The following is a 20,257-nucleotide window of genomic DNA, read 5'->3' as shown; positions in this document are numbered from 1 at the left end:
CCTGAAACGATCCTGAATATACATTTTAGAAATAAAACCTTTGCCTCTACTACTGTATTTTAATATTTGCCATCATGGTCGTACTTGGTTCAAAGTTTGAGAAGCACTTGTACTGTAGGAAAAAAAAAAAGAAGAGTTTTGAGTAGAGGGGTATTATTAGTTGAGAGTGCAGAAGGAGGATCACATGAGAGGCCTCCTTCTTTAGGGGGATGGGCAGAGAAGCTGGTGTGCGCGTGTGTGTGTGTGTGTGTGAATGTGTGTGCGGCTTTAGGAGTTTACTACCAGCACCACGCGCACATACACGCACACAAGCTAAAAGTTTGCATTGTGGAGCTCGGAAGTGACGGCGCTGCTTGGCTCCACGCGTGAAATAGTTTACGCTTACGTGAGCACAGCATAACAGCAACGTGCTACCATTGGACCGGCGAACCCATATCGGAACCGAAAGCCTCTCAATGGAAAAGAAAAAAGCGAAGTCATCACAACAAGTGAGGTGCGGTGATTGAGCGCCTTTTCAAAAGCGGACCGCGTATCGTTGACGTTATGTGAGGAGAAGACTTTAGATATGAACGCACACATGCGGATTTCGCCTCGAATCTTCCTCGCTTTGGGTTCGCTTCTGCGTGTTCGGGGATGTGTCCGAGCGCGACTCGGGTTCTGCTGCTGTTGCCGCTGCTCATCGTCTGCGTCCTGGGACTGTGCTCCGAGTTGAGGGTTCGGGTCCGCCTCGCCGACGGGATGGTGACCGAGGAGGTTCTGGAGGCGGATAGCGACAAAGACTCCATATCAGTGGAGTTCAAGCAAGGAGACGGCACCCTCGTCACATTTGTGGTCGACTTCAAACAGGTGAGATGAAATGATTTCGCCTTCGACTAAAATCTCTTTGAGGAGGTTTTCCCCATTTTACTCTTGAGGTACATTTTAATGATAAGCTTTCTTTCACTGGGGTGTTTTGAAACGTGTGCAGTGTGAGCCAAAGTGGGGTTTAATTAACTTTTGCTTTGAAAAGGCATCCCTTCTATATAGATGGGAACTCCAAAAAGGCACATTTCCCATACAAATCTCCATAATTGACCCCCTGTGCGGCCGCCGCACATGATGCACATGCCAAAATCTACCACTAGAAGTGGTACTGTACTGCCAAAATGGTGCACTCAGTTCTGCTTCACTTGTACAGTATGACAATGATTTTGCGAAGTGAATATTTTGCCGTGAGTTGTGCGAGAACTTCAAGTACGGATTTGTGCCAGTGAAAGTATATATTCCTGTGGCACACTGCTAAGACTGGTCAACCTAAAAGTGCTAGGTTCATGGTTCGAGTCCGGCTCTTCAAATTCATTTTTTTTTTTTTAACTACAATTTCTTTCTGCCAGTCGGAAGTTGTAAACGAGCGGTTTTGGTTCACGTGTTTATTGAATAATTGAACATTTATTGAATTTTCCACATGTAAAGAAGTAGCATTTGAAAATACATAAGTGTGTCCTACTGCCTGATAATACTGATTTAAGGGTTAGGGTTAGGGTTAGGTAGGTAACGCTGGTAGTAGCCCATTTTTGGTTGTAAAACAAAAGGCCTTCAAGCATGGGCAGTGCATGACTCTGTCCCGCGATTGACCAATCAGAGCAAAATATCCACTGCCAATGGGAAATGTGTTAAAACTCAAAATCAACTTAATTACTCGTCTAATAAAATTTTATGGTATTTGCACCGAACCACTAAATACACACAACCCCAGATGATCAAACATTTAACTACAGGTATTTTTCTAGCTAGTAACATATTGAGAGTGAAGTGTTGCCTTCTAGTCTTCCTTGGTGCAAACTCATCAGACGTCCTTGTAGCCGATGATATCTGCTCCCTGACTGCGTGGTTGATGCTTATGTAGCTGAGGCTAATGTTCCTTGTTGGCCTCATGTGGTTTTCATTAACTTGAGCTTCTTCTCCTACAGAAGGCGACTCCATGAGGGGTACATATTTCACATATAAATGCCAATGATTGACATGTCATGGAGTACACAATAGGAAGCCATTTCACATAGCGATTTGGGGTGCGTTGCTACCACCTCAGCAGCGCCACCATGTGCAGCCACTTATAATGCACATACCAGAAACTGCCACTGGTTCACATCAGGGATCAACTGCGGTCTCTCCGATCAAAGTGATTGCCAAACCTGAGGCTGACTTACAAATGGGGATGCAACAGGAATCAATTTGTGTCCCTCAAGGTACAATTGACACCAATACCAGTACTCCAAGACAACTACATAAAAAGAGGTAGTGTCAAGGGTACAAAATCTGTTTATTTGTACTACTAAGCTATATTGACGTACTTGTTTAAAAGTGCATCAGCTACAGTCCAGTAAAATCAGTATTATTTACTCAGGTGTTTGACCACAAACTCCAAAAAACAAACTGATGGTTCTGGAGTATTCATTCACTCCCCCTTGCCTTATCAATCAAGGCTGAAATCAGGGCTCCACAATGGCCTCCACAGTATCAAATCCGTTAGGCTGGAACAAATGCTCAGTAGGAGTCAATTTATGTCAAATACAATAATAATAATTAATTGGATGCCAAGTTATTGGTCAATACCTTTTTGTTGTTTGGGCAAAAAGTTGTAGTTACATTTCCAAGGCCAGGGCCATCCTCGAGACAAGCATTTGTACCACTATAAAGTGATGGACTAGAGTTTAGGAGCCATGGCCCAAAGATTTTACCTGACTTTAGACAAGAAACTGGATGTCTAAAATGTTGGATGGATATTGGGCTTTGATCTTAAAGCTCATATTTAACGCTGTCAACCAGAGGACGGTCAGAAATTGATAGAAGTAAATTTAAGAGTATCATCCCAGTGACGAGCCGTCATACATTTAGCCAGACTTTTAAACCAAATTGTTTTAATTAATACTGTATGAAATGGATTGATATTGGCATCTCTTAGTAAAGCTCATACTAAAGACTGACAATCAGAAATAGGTAAAACTCCATCCATCCATCCTAGACCCTTCTATGGTCAATTTAAAGTCTTCGTTTGACCCCAAGGAGCATATTTTGGGGAAGAGGAATGGAGCCAGAGTACTCAGATAAAATCCAAACAAAGATGGGTGGAACATGCAAAATTAAGAGATGTTCCACTGGAGATTCAAACTTTGATCTCCTGACTGCGAAGTGACAAAAAAATAAATTCTCATAAGAATCGCAATTCTCATTTAGTACGATTTAGAATCAATTTTAAATGTCCCAAAATCGATTTTTATTTAAATTATTTTATGCTGTCTTGCATTTGTCTGTGTGCCTTTTATTTGGAGCGCTGTTCATGTTGTACCCGATTTGGCCACTTAGGGGCAGTGTGGTTCCACGCGGTCTAATACACTGTTAAGTTGTTGCCACATTAGAGAGTAGAAGGAAAAAGTCACGATCAAGTTATTCCAATAAAAGTTGTTTTTTTGCAGTGTGGAGCCGTTCTTTTGAGTGATAAAAGTGCCGCTAGTAGCGCGCTAATTAGCATTAGCGAGTGAGACTGGAGTAGATCATTACAATTCCTTGCACATCTATAGATTGAAGCAAAAATCATTGTCAATCAAATAATTTTGAATCAAAAATGGTTCATAATCGAAAATCGAATCGTAGGCCCAAAAATCGGAATCGAATCGAATCGTGAGACATTCAAAGATTCCCACCCCTACTAACTACTATTTCTACTGTTCGTCCGAAACCAAACATTTGACATTGAAACAATTGAAATCCATCCCATTGGTTCCCTTTTGTAATTATTGGGATAATGAAGCAGCATGTTTCCACTGTTGTAAAAAAAAAAAAAATTCATGACAAGCCATACAATATACACACACTCACGTTCAGAGTCAGACTACTCATTAACTCCTGAACTGCCTTGTTATTCAAGACTCCACAATGGCCTGAGATGTCCAACTGACCACCAACCGTTTGACTACGCTATAGAATGTTATTGTCCATTCTTGTCCCTCCAAGTAGAAGCTACGCTATTGTACTCCATGGTACTAATTGTTCTACTCCAATGCAACTAACTTACTGTACATACTGTACATTATGTACCTACTACCCAAGCAGCAAATATCAATGTTACAAAGGCAGGACCTTGATAAAGATACAATAATTTACTTCTTCCCTGTACAGGAACCACAGCCCATGTCATTTACCCCGTGGTTAGACCACAATGGTCTCTTCTTAGAAGCTGATTGCCTATCCTTAGGCTACAATGTGTCGAAAACACCCCCATAAAGCCCCCAACCCCCTTAAGTTAAGCATAACTGAGTTTCATTCATCTTTTTTCACAGAGAGCGGTCAAGACAGCTGCTCCTACTTATATGTGGGATGCCGCCCCCCCCCCCCCCCCCCACCCACCTTCCTGCTCTCACCCTCTTCAATAACCCTAAATCCAGCGCTCATGATCGGAGGCCATATTTAGCATTTTTCTAAAAGTAGACAAGCAGATCCAGTGTCCCTTTCCTGACCGACAATCACATTTGGAAAGATGACGTTGCGTTTCACTGTGGAAAATGACTACTGGGAGACATGTCAATTGGGGAAGCTACAAGCCCAGAGCATGTGGGGGAGTGTGTGGTTATGGGTGTGTGTGTGGTGGAAGTGCTCCCTGCGCAAAGGCATGTGTGTATGCGTGTGATTGGTCGCTGTCACACAGAAGCTGACAGCCTGGTGAGATGTGAAGGGGGAGAACTTACCGGGATTAAGTGGGCATGTCTGACCTTTTTGATCCAATGCGTCTGCGTGGCTAACCAAAACGGCTAATTTGCAGTTTGAGAGAGAGAGAGCGAGAGAGAGAGAGAGAGAGGAGGCCATCGCCCCAATAATTGGTAACCCCTCCCTCTCTATCCCCCATTCTGTTAACCACAATAAAGGAGCATACTCTGAACTTTTGAGCTGAGAGGCATCGGCGGGGTGTTCAGGGGCCCCTTTTTGATGCATCCCCACTCTTCCAGACACACATATGGTTTTGTTTATTTGAAATGGAACCTCTTCGGTGACTGTAGTCTTCTGCTGCTTTATCTGGTCCAGTCCAAATCACCCCCAACTCCTTATTTATTTTTTTCTCTCTTTTTTTTTTTTTTTTAATACTCGCGTCTTCCTGTTCTCGTTCCCCTCCATGTGTTTTTCATTCAGCTCCGCTTGTACTATCTCCAAGATTTATGGAAAGTTGTATGAGCTGTCACTTCCAGCTGCCATGAATCTTCGGGTGCGTGTGGGAAGAAGAGCGTTTTAACAGTGATGTTAAACACTCGAAGCATTACGCACAACGGCTTGGCCATGATATGCAAGTTACATTTCAAGCAGGAGTAAAAAGCCAGCTTTTTCACATTGTTATCAGGATAAAGTTTGCTTTTATTGGTCTGAATATTTTCCTCTTTGGGGACATTTCAGGAAAATGATACGGGCGTTGCTTGGAGAAAAAAACGCTACAAAGCCACGTTTCCATCGAACGGCACTTGAGTTTTATTCACCGTGGTGCAATTTGGAGCAATAAACGCTGATCTCACTTGTGAGCTCTCTAGGCTTTGTAAGGCCATCAACAGTTTTTATCTTTTTCTTTTTTTACCATCTTAAAAGCAGATGTATTCTGGAGTGTAAAATTAAAAACTATATATATATATATATTTTTTTATCTGCCTATTTCTGAAAATGTGCAATTTACTTTAGAAAGGCCCATACCAGCACCTCCACCCCAGTTTCGCGACTAGGTAAGCAGAGCTGCATTATGTTTTGTTGAATGCACAGATTTGTGTTAGTTTCTGATAAATGATGATTCCCTGCTATCCAATCAATGGACCTGCAGTCCTTATACCATACCATAGCTTTTGGTACAGACAGAATGGTGCCAAAAAGTGGCACAGAATGGTTATTTTTGCAGGCTTTAAAAAAATAAAATAATTTGAGGTCAGTTACTGCACTTAACTGAGCCAAACTTCAGCGCTTTAGACATCCTCAAATAGGTTTGATCAAAGCTAAAGTTTAATATTGCAGCTGATCTGCGGGATGGAAATTGAGTCCAGACATGCGCACATGTGAGCTCACCGTATGAGCATCATGTTGGGTAAACCTTTTGGAAGATTGCTGATAAGATCTCCGGCCGCAGCACTTAATCACCCTCTGTTTTCTCTGAACTCGCTCATAACTTGATACCAGATGTTTACTGTTCAGCAGAGGCCATTTTAACCTCGGGCACAGTTGAGTATTTACAACGTGAGCTAAATAAACTTAAGACTGGTGACATGTTTAGGATTTTTTTTTTCTCCTGTAGAGCCTGTTTGTTGTCCTTAGTGGAAATGGCAGCCTTTTGGAAAATGGCTTATGACTTTTGTTGGCGATACATAAGACACCTAAGCCAGAGGTTTAGCCACTGATCACATGACATTCGCATATGTTCAGAATGTCATTGACCATCGCCATTCTGGAACAGCATAACCACAGATTTTCCAAACAGAAAGTTTCTAAATACAATGTGTTTAATGTTTTACAGTATGAGTTCATATTTCATAACGGCAACTAAAGCTGAATTGTTTCCCAAGTGTAGGTTACGAGCTTTTCATATCCTGATTCTGTTCAAAGCATTATGGATACACCCATCTTGCCGTAACAATGAATTGGGAATAATGCACCCTCAAGCACACAATGTGCATAGGGAAATTGAGAGCTGCAGGGATTAACCTGGCTCCCTGGTTATCTATGACAGATTTGGCTGAAGTCCCAGTCTTAAATCTGTGAGCTTTTCCTGCCTTGTGACTATCGTTAATTGTATTTTTTATTTTATTTTTTTACTGTAACTTTTTGGCTCAAATTTTTTTTCTCTTGTTGGTGAGAAATGCTGGCGCTTGCCAGTGATGTAGTTTAAGCTTTTTTCCCATGACTGTCACTTCACCATACCTTGGCTCACACTCACAGCTGAAACGTCGCTTGCACAAACTTGTAGATTTTTTATTTTTTTTAGCAGGCAAGTGTCACCTGTTCCGGGAAATGTTGATTCCAACACCACCATGGCGTGAATTTGCCCCTATGATGTTATTAAAGTGACTCATGATACTGACAGATGTGTGAAGTCATTCATGTAATCAAATCCAGGCTTGGTCATTCTGGATCTCAACCCCTATTAAGGTACCTCAAAATTTAACAAAACAACAAAAAAAGAGATTTGACTGCTAGTTGTTAGCAAGTTGCTAACAGGCTAGCTAGAACTAAAATATTGTATGCGTAGTACAGCTAAAAAAGGTTGTGACCTGGAACGGATTACTTTCATTATTTCCTTTGGAATACAGTTTGAAGAATTCTGTTGAAATCTGAACTGATTTGTGAATTGTTTGACCTTTAAAGCTCCACAGTTATGTTATAGCTCTTTATAAAGAACAATACCTTGTTCATATCCATCTCTTCAGACATGTCAAAAGAGACATTATTACGGTTGCTCAGGGACCTTGCTGGATTCTGTGCCAGATCAGAATTATGATCTAAAAACATAAATCAAAGAGCTTTCACAAAAGCCCACCTGTTCCTCTTTCACTTAGCTGCTCTTTGTTGCCCGGTGACTTAAAAAAAGGCTTCCTCTGTGTTCCTTTGGTGGCCCTTCGAGTAGCACATTAGGCCCTTTTGGCCTTTCGTGGCCCCTCGGTCCCTAGTGATGTCTTTATCCTTCATCCACCTCCCACCGGCAGACCAGATGTTCCTCTGTACTGCTGTAGATAAAGAAAAAGCTTTGCAGAAAGACCAGATTTGACGCACCTGTTTCTGCCCCCCCCCCCCTACCTGTTCTGTAGGAACTCAATATGGCTCCCAACAAGCGTTTAAATCAGTTTGCAACAATGGGGGGGAAAAAAAGCTACCAAAGGTGTTTTAACCTACTATCTCTGCGTACAATGATGAGATGCGCTTTATGTAGGTGTTGGGCTTACTTGTAGTAGCCCGCCTGAGCAACGTGGGAGATCAAAACATTTAATAGAGCCTTAAATATACTGTGAGATGACAAGGGGTGACATTTGGAATACATTTAGGCAAAGCATCGTAAAAATAAAACAGGCTCTTATTGTTGTAACCCTTATCTATTCAAGTGTGTTGCAACAGGATATGAATGCAGCAGGACGCCAGTTAGAGGTTGAATGGGACAACAGCCATCTCCCTTGTTTATTCCTTATCTATCTACTTCATTTCCTTTCCTGTTCGCTCTCTCATTTCCTGAATGCAAAGTCTTCCCACAAACCAATCTACTGGTGGGATAATTGCATTCTGTGTGGTAGTAATAGTTTTTTTTTTTTTTTTAAGGTTACTTTTCCGTAGCTGACAGAAGGGAAGAGCACCTCCTCTTTTCTGTAGTGCGCTTATTGTCTTTTACTTCCAGTGTTTTCCAATGGCTTTGCTCTTTGGACAGCCAGGTGTGACCAAGCCCAAATGTGACTCCACATTCCTGCCATCAGAGCCTCTGTAATTAGCTTCAAGTTAGGCATTTCTTAGAACGGAGACGTTTCTCTCGCTCCTTTTGTGTCCCGCTCCACCCCCTTTGTTTCCTGACATGATCTTTAATCCCTGCCCTGCACCTGAGTTCTCGTTTGGGGCCGCCCCTTGTGCGCACCAATCCAAACATCCTCCCCCATCACCAAACATCTCAAAGCCACGTTGTTTTTAAAAGGGCAAACTGAAACATTTAGGTGGGACACGGGGGGGGGGGGGGTTATTTGGATAAACATTTGATAGTGTAAGGTTTCTACAAACACAAGCCAAAAAGTGGGGGGTGCGATCCTAAAGCTGCACGTACTTACTTAATGTTTAGTATCTTCCTATAAGTGAAATCACGATTAAAGTGAGGCATGTGATTGTGTTTTGTCTTAAAGTTAGTACTGCAAGAAATTGCAAAGAACGCTCCTCGTTGAATGTCTGAGTTGCAAGGAAAGAATGAGGACCTCTTCATTTGCTGCTTACCAAGTGGTCACTCACCTCAGTAAGAAGACACATTTTATTTAAGAAGTCACGAAGCGGAATCGGAAGTGGGTCATTTGAACAAAATAAGGACTATAGTACTTCATAGTTCCGTGTGAAGGCACAGAAACGGCAAGTACTGTGCCTTCGTTTTTGTCATTTATCAAATGTTGCATTGATGAATCTGCTTGACCAATGAATGATCAACATTGGTTTACACATTTTGGTAGACCACATGTCAGAAATAGTAATACTAGGGGTGGGAATCTTTGAATGTCTCACGATTCGATTTTGATTTTTGGGTGTGCGATTTTGATTCAGAATTGATTTTCGATTAAGAACAATTTTTGATTCAAAATGATTTGATTGACTGATTTTTGCTTCAATTTATAGATGTTCAAGGAATCGTAATGATTTACTCCAGTCTGACTCGCTAATGCTAATTAGTGCTCTACTCGCGGCACTTTTATCACTCGAAAGAACGGCTCCACGCTGCAAAAAAAAAAACTTTTATTGGAATAACTTGATCGTGACTATTTCCTTCTACTCTCTAACGTGGCTACAACTTAACAGTGTAGCAGACCGCGTGTAACCACACTGCCCCTAAGTGGCCAAATCGGGTACAACATGAACAGCGCTCCCAATAAAGGCGCACACAAACGATGACTGGCTAGTTGTTAGTTGATTAGCAGAATTACACAAAAAAGTCAAAGACAAAATCATTGACGAGGAGTGGCACTGAATGTCTGTATAAAGGATGAAATTGAGAACATTTATGCTTGCGTGGGGTTCAAGTGAGGCGTTGACATACCATATCCAAACGATGCACCTTTACTGGACTGAAGTGGAACAGTCCCAATGAGTCAGACAGACATGTTGAGGATTGTTCGTCCTGGGCAGAGGTCTGTACACCCACCAGATGTGGAGAATCCAAGTGTTTTTGTTTTTTTATGTCACTCGTTGACCACATGATTTTAAAATACATTCCGTGCACGGCCAATTAGCCACAAAGCTGCCCCATTATCCAGATTGAGGCATCAGGACTCCCAAGGGACCATCCATCAGCCTTATCATGATCTAGTCCTTAAAGAGAGGATTGGAGAACGTGATTGCTGAATGTTTTGCTCAGCAACGAGCCCACTTTTTTTTATTGACGTGTGCGTGTTCGTGCATGTTTATATTTTAAATGACAATCCTTGCTAAAGGGTGAGCTATAGCATTGTTAGAGCGCTAAAACATTAATGTCAAATTGAATTATTTGTTTGGAGAGTAGGCCGTGCTGGGTTACGACTACAGTGGCTGAGAATATTCTCTGTAAATGGCACCCTTTGAGGCTCTGAATAGGCTTTTTGTGCACCTCTTAAATAATCTGGCCCACCAAAGGTAACCGGCAATGAAAGCGGCACCCGGCTCTCTCCTGTTTTTAAAGGTCCATGTATGACCCACTAGTGCGGTTGCATGAATGCCCGCCTGTGTTTGGCTGTGGGCCAGTGGTGGTTTGCCTGAAAAGTCTTGGGTGTGAGGAAGCAACGCTGAGGAATCTGTAATTGTGTGGATTATTTACAGCCTTGCTGACATTTGTAGCTCTCTGGTGGGGGGGTGTTTGTCCTAAGGCTGCACTATTCTTCTTCTTTTTTGTTTTATGACTGAGACAGTTGAATCTATAACGCCCATACCTGTTGATGAGATCAAGAAGCTCGATGTTGGTGGGCAAAAACATCAATTGTATGCGTTAAAGGATTTGTTTAACATACTTGCCGAACTACTTTGATTCCGATTTTTCGCGCTCGTAGTTGTTGAATCATATAGAGTGACATGGCAAGTGTTTCGAAAGTTTGAAAGACTTTGATTTACTAGCTGCAGCAGGTTTACTTCAAGATGCCGTGCTGAAATGGATTTATGCCTTCCCCAACATGTCTTGAACGCTGTTTTGACATTAAATCAGAAGCAGTTTGTCTGTATACTGTATTACCTTTTTGTTTGAATCAGTTGGCTTGTAAGCTTTGTCCCATTCATCATCTTGTTCATTTTTTTTTTTTTTTTGCAGAATTGCTGTACCAACACGCGAGTAAAACTCTACTACTAAACACAATATAGAAATGCACTACGCAGTGGTTAGGGAACCCTGTTCCTCGAGAGCCACTGTCCTGACTCCTGTCTGTTCATATGCCAATGTTGATTTCTCATCAGAGTTTCTCAGGGTTAGTTCAAGGTCGTGGTGTTTGCCAAACGAGACGTTTCGCCCACGTCGCGACCTTGAACAAACACTGACGAGAAAACACTATCTTTTAATAATCCTTCACAGCTAGACTCTCAACCTTTTTAATGCACAAACGACTTCTGACCATAGATTGCATGAATGCATTGGTTGTGTATTCTCCATCCATGGTAGCACTGCACATTTCATTCTCATTCCGGTTCTTCCGTTATTTTGTCTGTGAATAATTTCATAGCATTGCTGGTTTTGGCCGGCGTACGTCTGTCTCGTCCAAGCAAACAGCTGAATCTGACCACTAGTGTCTGGGTATTTTTTTGGGACAATGATGATGTCATTGTTAGAAGCACGTTTGCTTGTGAAAGCCCAACTTAGTATTATCTTAGCCTCTCCTAAACCACCAAGATGTTAACACATTACTACAAGTTTTTTTTTTTAGGGACTAAAACCTTCATTCCATTAATAGTTGATATGAGCTGTTCATTCAGAAATATCTTTAATTACTGTAGGGCAAAAATCGATTAAAATCTTGGTTGATGTGCATTGAGGAAGAGATGTCGGACTTCACCTTGCTTGAGGGCACACTGGTAGTGCTCTTGAAGCAAACTTGGGCATCTCTTCCAACAGATTGTCCACACTTGGTCTTTTACAACAACTTTTAAGACTGTCCCTAATTAGAAGCGAATGCTGATTTGTGCGTCGAATAAAACTAGGTGCTTTGCTTAATTTTTTTTTAAAACGGAGAGATTCTCACATCCCATTAACAGAGCTTGTATCATCTATGTTGGGCAGAATCCTCGCACCTTTTTAGGAAATCAAAAAACATAACCATGACTACTCGAGGGTTGACTAGTCGTACTGGTATCGATTCGAAAGAAGTGGTATTGAACATCCTTATTTAATTTATTACGCTGTCATTGATTAAAATGGCAGGTCACGTCACCAGCGCCAGCTGTCCACACAAAGGTCTGCGCTCGCGCTAACCCGACCAGATTAAAATTCTTGAATATTTCCTTAGAGTAAATGACTGTTTATACAATATCTTTATAAACGTTTTCTTAAAGGCCTTACAGTGATACAATAAATACGAGTCTAAGCTCAAATGTAACCCAACAATTTTTGGATTTCAGATTCGTTTTATCGCCTGGTACAACCACGAGAAAGCCATTATGTTTGTTTTGCTGTCATTTGTTGTTCCAGTCAGAAAAGGGTAATACTACTCTTTACATTACTTTAGAAATGTGTCAAGTCTGAGCGGTATGAAAACATTTATGTCTTACTGTCGACTTTTGGATAAGTTGCAAGTGAACTTGTATTGAGTTCTGCTTTCAGTGTTTTGTATTGGAAAATGTGAAATGAATAAAAATTATTTAAAAACGAAACAATAAGCTTGTTCTTCTTAGTCTTCTTCTTTGTCTTCGTCGTCTTCTTTTTCTCCTCCTCCTTCTCCTTTTTCATCATCTTCTTGGCCAAAGTCCAAATGGTGGCCCAAGGAAGTAGACAATCATTCACGTGGATTCATTGTGACACAGTCGGTTGTGTGTAAACTGTAGTCACTTGAGCGGTGTTCCAACTACACACAGTTGGTACAGCTACTCTTTCCTCTGTAATTACCCAGAGAGCCCTGGGGCACATCCATGTGGCTGACGTGAATGCCTCCCCTTTTCTTTTTTTTCTTTCTCGACTGTGAACACACACACACTCCCAGTGCAGCAGCATGTGCGTACAGTATGGGAGGTCCTGAAGCTGTGCCCCCCCCCCCCCTGAATTTGAAGGGATTTGGTGTGTTGCTGTCATTTTTGCATCGCATTTCAGTCAATCATATATATTCAACTTCTCTGCTCTATAAGCATTTCTGCTTTTTAGTTAAAAAAAAAACTTAAATAACTCCAAGTAGAGCGCCATGTTAGTGTTTGGTTGTGGTGAGCGGATTCTGGAATCAGCAGCTAGCGCTATTGTCAAGCACTAGGCAGTAGATCGAGGTCTTTACTGTTACACCACACACAAAGTGGCACGACATAAAAATACATGGGACTGTAGCGTTTGTTTGTTTTTTGCCCGGGTTGTGGATAATTGCGCATTATGACAAGTATACATTTATGAATCTTTCCATCAATTTTCCATTGAACTTGTTAGGCTTGCATGTGAGAGGAGATGGCTGAGGGTGCCGTACTGGTTGCCTGCTAATCCAAGTGTAGCTAGTAGCTACTAGGTGTGTAAATTGACTAGTACCTGGCGATTCGATCCGTGTCACGATTCGATTCGATACAGATTAATCTCAATACAAATCTATAAATTGACTAATTGAACACTGTAAGATCTGTATGAAAATGTATTTATTTATCTGAAACTTCAGGCTTATAACTGTGAGTCACTGTATTTAACTTTAATCTGTTGCAGTCTGTTTCATGTTTGATAGTGATGGGCATGACAGTTATTTTAAGTGTACTAAATCTTTAGAATCAGTTAATTAAAAAGAACCGTTCAAAAGATTCGTTCATCGAATCGTTCGTTAACCCCCCCCCGTTCACTCGCTGATCCGCGATGGCTAACGCCAATAACATGGGAGTACGTTCGCCCGTGGCTTTTTTAATTAATTAATTACATTTTTATTTATTTATCATTATTATTATTAATTTTTTTTACGTATGTATTATTTTATTTGGTTTCATTGTACAGTAGCTCAAGCAGCTTGAAGAAAAAATAATTCGTCCATCCATATTTTATTCGTATTTCCTCCTATATTTAATGAGTTCTTGCTCGGTGCACACAAATCATAAGTATCGATTTTTTTTTTGGTCATAATCCTTCTAGCACACACACATAGCGGTAACAAAGTTAAATGATAAGAGCATTTTACCTTCCTGTGTTTTCTTTGCCTCATTGTCACACTCACAGAGATGTATGAAGTTAATGTCGCATGAAGCTCCTAAATCAATATTTGCTCAGCAATTTGCTTCTAAAAGGTCAAATGGTGTCACATGATGATGTTTGCTTTTATTGTGTACCTGTCAGACACCTTCGACTGACAAAAATGCTTCATTGAATGAGGAACATGCAAAGCGGAGTAGTAAAAATGCTTCTGGGGGGGGGGCTTTGCATTCTTGTTATGCCTGCAGGAAGTGGGAGTGCGGCTCATTAGGGTTATCAGGGGGATGTTTATTTGTCCCTCCTGCTTTTGCAGACGAAAAGCTTCTCCTCTGCAGCCGGTTTGCTTCATATGAGAGTGTGAAATGCGGAGGAGGGGTGTTTAGGGACAGTGTGTCTGCCTAGCTGGAAGAAGCGGAGGAGGGTAGTGGGGGTGGTGGGGGGGGGGGTGTTAATGTCCGTTGAATGGGAGGAGAGGTCTCCTCTGCTCGCTGGAGCTTCCCATCATCCTTCTGTCTCACAGGACTCTTTATGGCCTTGGCTTTGGAGCCAAATCTTGCACGTACTTGCCAACGGCAACAAGGTTCCTTTTTTTTTTTTTCATGAATTCTCTATTATCACCATTTACTACTGTACATCTACACGGCCACATGAAACAGAAGGTTTGAATGTTTTTTTGCATTTACAGAATGGTAGACATTCAGTCAGACTTTATTTGGACAATTATGGTTCCTATCTGTTGTTTTATTCGTTAACACATCTACTTCCTGGTTCACAGAGGAGGAAAATGTGGATGATTGGCAGATTTTTTGAGTTGCAAGTGCTCAATGGTGGGAACTTCAACAACAAGTAGCAGATAGTGAATATCCATCCATCCATTTTCTTAACCGCTTCAGGTAGTAAATAATTCTTCAAAAAAAGCCGGAACTAGCATCTATGCTGTGATATTTACAGCCATATTAAGCAACGGATAATTGAACACATACGGTCCCGGTGACACACAGACAATGTAACACTACTCCCAGGCGCATATTTTCTATCATCTCCAAAGTATGACTAATATTTCTACAGCTTTACTGAGTATACTGAGTCTTGGTGGCTACGGTGTACACACACCAGAAGGAACACACTGGTGATAGGCATTGAAGCTTTAAATCAATGATGTCATTACTGTATGTTTTTATAAAGTATAACACTGTAGAGTGCTATTTTTCCTATTAAACACATTGCAAAATGTATGTTGTTGTTGTTTGTGGGGCTGGAATGGCTTTCCATTTATTAAAAAAAAAAAAAAAATCTGCAAAAAAAAGCATTTGTTCCTTACTGCAGAATTGTGCACATGAGCAGTTAAAAGTCCACGTGGCTAAATGGAAAGTCGTCATATTGCTCGTCTCTGGGTTCTTTTGGCAGGAAGTGAAGATATTCCGATCGCTAATCCTGGGCGAGCTGGAAAGAGGGCAGAACCAATACCAGGCCCTGTGCTTCATCTCACGCCTCGGCCGCAATGAGATCATCCCCAGCGAGTCCATGGCTCGCCTAAGACAGGTACCACGTGGCACCAAAATATGAGACACTACTTACAAAGTAGTACATTTCACATGCTGATTTATTGTGTGTGTGTGTGTGTGTGTGTGTGTGTGCATGCATTTTATCTTTTTAGAAAAACCCTCATGCTATTCGCTTGGCAGAGGAGCGTCGCGGCCTGGAACAGCTGACCATGAGCGCATCGGTCAACGTGAGCCGGGCCTGGCAGCTGAGCGGCCACATCCACAACATGTGCAGCGAGGCCCACGAAGCCATCTACACCACGGAGGCTGACGTCAAGCACTGGCTGGACAAAGGTCAGGGGATGCATGCATTTGTTTATCTTTGCGACTTTCCCATTATCCACCAACTGTCTTTATTAGGTTGTGTTCTCACACTCTTTATCACCATGACACTATCACCTCCACTTCATATCGCCGAGACACTTCTCTCCTCTTTACTTTGATGATATGACTTATCTTAGTGTTGGTGTTGATGGTACTTTCACTGATAAAGCTGTGTGTTTTATTTTAGTATGTTTGTTTACATTCCTAATGTGTGTTCTGATTTCCAATTGGAGGGAGAAAGCAACTACTATGCTCCGTTTGCAGCATTTACATTTATAATAAGGCTGAACATTTAATGAAATTCAAATCAACATCGCATTGGAGCCGAATGCAATTTTCAAATCACACATCTGCTATTTGGCAAGATATATATATTTTTTTAAAGCCTCTAACTTCATTTTAGCCGATCGGCAAGATACATTTTTCTAATATATATTTAGGTTTTATTAATTTATTTTAGAGGTGTCAAGACGATTTTTTGTTTTTTAATCAAAATTAATCACATGACTTCAATAGTTAACTATTTATCATTTAACTTAAAAATTTATCACACATTTTTATATCTGTTCTAAATGTAAAAAAATATATATATCGGTTTCCATACTTTTAACATAAAAGTGGGAAAAATGTTAAACTAATAGACATATGGCTGCATCTTTTAGTCATTGATACAGTCATTTCATAATATTTCATAAAATTGAGTTAAAATTAAAAATATACACTGTACTGTAACAAATGAATGTGATATTGATTTATGTTGAGGTAATTTTTCTGTCACTAGATGGCATAATTGCATGTGTACGACGCTGGTGACAGCTCAGTGCATTTTTCTTTTCATCTTAAGAGCTATCTAATCTTTAACATTAAGTAACGTGTGAAATTCTGCACATTTTAAAAATTGTTAAATGCAACTTGACCCCAGTCTCCACAAATATGTGCATTATTATTACATTTATTACGGCTAAATTTTGATGTGGTCGTCTCTGCTACGTTGCAACTGGAATTCCCACAGTACAGGCTTCCCAAGTCATTAATCGTGCGTAAAAAAAAAATCAGTGGCGTTAAAAGGAACTTTAAATAACCTCAAAATTAACGTACTAATTAAAAAAAAAAACGTTTTTTCATATTAACTTATGATTCATTTGCTTTATTTTAGCACAAACCTAACCTATAAGACCAAAGCATTAATGTATAATAAATATAGTATTGTTTATTGTAAAACATGAATTTATTGCTCGTGTTAAAAAAAAAATACACGGGAAGAGGACAAAAAATAATCACTCTAAATCGCAACATTTAGAAAAAACACAATGATATAATTTTTCAAGACCGTTAATTCCTAATTTACAGACATGCTTGCAGCTGCCAATAATGCAGAAGAAGCTTGTGGATGCTTGTCTCCGCATCACAATGAAATCCAAACGGTTTCAGGGTGAGGAGAATGTGCATGAAAGCAGTACTGTTGTCCTCTTGCAGCAGCGTTGTAACGAGGAAACAATGTCCGATGGTCATGCTCCTGCACCATTATCAGTAGAGACCATCACAGACGCATCTTCTTTGCATGATAAAGCTTCCCCATCTCTCCTCTTTATTGTAGCTACTTTTAGGCTTGCTTCAACTCACCCTTGTCAAAAGCGAAATTAACCAAACTTAATAAAATACATCATGCAATTAGTACATGAGCACACTTGGGTTGACAAAATATTATTTTTGAAAGAAAATGAATCCCCTCATTAAAAATCTATTCAATTGGACACACATTAGTGTTCATGTTCTAGTTCAGTCTAATTTGTCTACTTGTGTCTTTAGACAGATTTTTTTTCCAAACAGGATAATTTACTTAATGGTAGTTAATGTTCTAATACTCACTGTGCGTCAATAACGATTCTGCTGGTTAACTCATTCACTGCCATTGACGGTTATAGACGTCAAAAAATGATTAGAACTATTTCTATTAGTTTAACATTTTTTTCTACTTTTGTTAACAAGGGTATGAAAACCTAGATTTTTTATTTATTGTACATTTAGAACAGATATAAAATTTCGGATTAAATGCCTGACGCCCCTGATTTTTAATAATCATCTCGTCAGGCGATTATTATTTTTTTGTTGTGATTAATCGCATTATTTCACAAATTTTATATCTGTTCTAAATGAACATTTTGTAAAATTTTCATACTCTTGTTAACAAAAGTGGAAAGAAATGTTAAACTAATAGAAATAGTTCAAATGAATTTTTGACGTTTATAGCCGTCAATGGCAGTAAAGGTTAAATGGACATGACAATTGTTGTTGATCCTGTAACTGATATAATTGACACATACAACATTATCTTACTGCAGAAAAACGATTACAAGAAGTAATTTGCTGTGAATGACTTTCCATTTTGACAATTTTAGACCTGACCCACTTGCAATCTGACCTACATTGTAATTCTTTGCTTGCAGGCGTGGATGGCTCCATGTTCGAGGCGCTGCCCCACACGGCCGAGGCGCCCCAATTCCAGGCCTGTCACGCCACCAAGGACCTGTGGCAGCCGTGCTTGTGCACGTACGGCCTGCGACTGGAGTGGTACCCATGCCTGCTGAAGTACTGCCGCAGCCGCGACACCACGGGGAAGGGCTCCACCTACAAATGCGGCATCAAGAGCTGCAGCAAGGGCTACCACTTTACGTACTATGTTTCGCAAAAACAGCTATGCCTCTGGGACGAGGAGACCTAGTTAGACGGCACAGCAACACTGGGCCGCATTGATAATGAATGAAAATGGATCAGGTGGAGCTGTGGTGAGTTCCAGATGTTGACGCTGGGAAAGACACGAGGCCTTTTTTGGAAGGAGAAGGGAAACAACGATCACTGTCAGCGATAAAGCGGTTTTTGCCTTCGCTTTGGAGGCAGACTTGCCGCCAGGGATGACAGACCAGCCAAAAAACGCTCATCTACGAAGGAAAATTTAGGTGGGGAGGTGCCTTCATCGAACTCTGTGAAAAACGCCAACTTCTTAACAGTCATGGTCAGGTTTCCCGATCCAGAGTGAATTTTTTAGGGTTAATCACACACAAGACAAACAGTTATGGTTTGTTGTAGTAAGTTAATATCTGTTGTGTTCGTAACCGTTAATTTATCTACAATTTTATAATGCTATGGCAATATGTGTTTTTTTTTTTGGGAGGGGCTTCCCAATGCTGGAATTATTTATTTTGCTTGCATATGGACTTTACTGGACTGCCCCCCTCCCCCCCTTTTTAAAAATACTTTTATATATATATATATATATATATATATATATATATATATAAATACCCTCTCAGTATATATATATATTTTTTTGCATCTAAACAGGCTCTTAATCAACCACAGGTCCTCAAACAACAAGTAGTATTTAAACGAATCCTACAATGCTTCCATGTGTGTGTCTTTTGTGTTTTCAGTTTTAATGGACTGCCTTCATTTGACCGTTTGAACCCTTCATCATGGGGCGTGAGTCCCGGCACTCACATGCCGCTGCCTGATTGTAAGTGTGTGTCAAAATAAGCCAAAGTCAAAGGAAAGGTTGTCCAAAAGAAGGGTGTAATGTTTCTGTTGGTGAAAAGAGGCTGTATTCAGAAGGACGTTTCACAATGTTGGCACTCACGCTCACTAACTGCATTGTGGCCTTAGCAGTACCTATACTGCCACCATACGGTCATCTTGAACATTTCATGTTTACGTCGTCTAACGGTTTTACAGAGAATCGTCATTTATGCAGCTCAAATCTATGCTCACTTATCATGTATTACTTAAGGAGAACTTCTTGAACTTGTGGGACCAAACGGAGCAATAATTACACTTTTGTCTCGACTATATTGTAATGTCTGGTTATTAACAAAAGAGCCAAACTTTTTTTCTGCTGCCTTTTTTCCAGTGAGCAAGTGCCTTCCACTTTTGCTGTCTCTGTGTAGATCAGGGGTAGTCAACCTACTGTGAGAACATTTCCAACTCATGCCATGCAACTTTAAAATTAAATCAAACCTCAGAGGAACCCAGAAACATTCAACCCACAACAGTATACTGTACGGTACGTTTGCATCGTCATTCACATACATTTGATGATATGGTAGGTTCACCGCCCCGGTGTAGCTCAAGTTGTATTGTTTTTCTTTTTTCTATGAAAGAGGTTTTAATAAAGACATGAATTTGCCATACAAGGAGGAAAGGAAGCAGTTGCCTAATGTGCCATTAAAGAGTTGCGTTTTACAATGACTGTCTCAAAGGTTTTCTTTGCACTGCGTTGATGATTTGCATTTATATTTGTATATGTACAATGTAAACCTAGTCTGAAAAAAACATCTCTATTTGTAGTAGCCAT

At 40.5% G+C, this 20,257-nt stretch overlaps 1 protein-coding gene across 1 annotated transcript; it reads left to right on the top strand.

The window, feature by feature from the left end:
* The first annotated feature begins 250 nt into the window (after window positions 1-250).
* On the top strand, window positions 251-20,151 carry oafa (OAF homolog a (Drosophila)). The gene is made up of 4 exons (XM_086079783.1): window positions 251-846; window positions 15,449-15,583; window positions 15,699-15,879; window positions 18,357-20,151. Exons 1-4 carry the CDS (start codon window positions 634-636, stop codon window positions 18,629-18,631), a joined length of 804 nt encoding a protein of 267 aa, XP_085935909.1. The 5' UTR covers window positions 251-633; the 3' UTR covers window positions 18,632-20,151.
* The last annotated feature ends 106 nt before the right edge of the window (window positions 20,152-20,257 follow it).

The sequence above is a fragment of the Leptonotus elevatus genome, chromosome 7, assembly GCF_054856555.1.
Source record: "Leptonotus elevatus isolate MCC_2025b chromosome 7, RoL_Lele_1.0, whole genome shotgun sequence".
Classification (NCBI taxonomy): Eukaryota; Metazoa; Chordata; class Actinopteri; order Syngnathiformes; family Syngnathidae; genus Leptonotus; species Leptonotus elevatus.
The sequence above is the reverse complement of the archived record's forward strand: the minus strand, read 5'-3'. Positions and strand labels throughout refer to the sequence as shown.

Excerpts from the sequence above, each read along its gene's own strand:
- oafa (XM_086079783.1), top strand. The coding sequence starts at position 634 with ATGTGTCCGAGCGCGACTCGGGTTCTGCTGCTGTTGCCGCTGCTCATC. Across the intron at positions 847-15,448 it reads TTGTGGTCGACTTCAAACAG|GAAGTGAAGATATTCCGATC; the intron begins GTGAGATGAAAT and ends TTCTTTTGGCAG. Across the intron at positions 15,880-18,356 it reads CAAGCACTGGCTGGACAAAG|GCGTGGATGGCTCCATGTTC; the intron begins GTCAGGGGATGC and ends CTTTGCTTGCAG.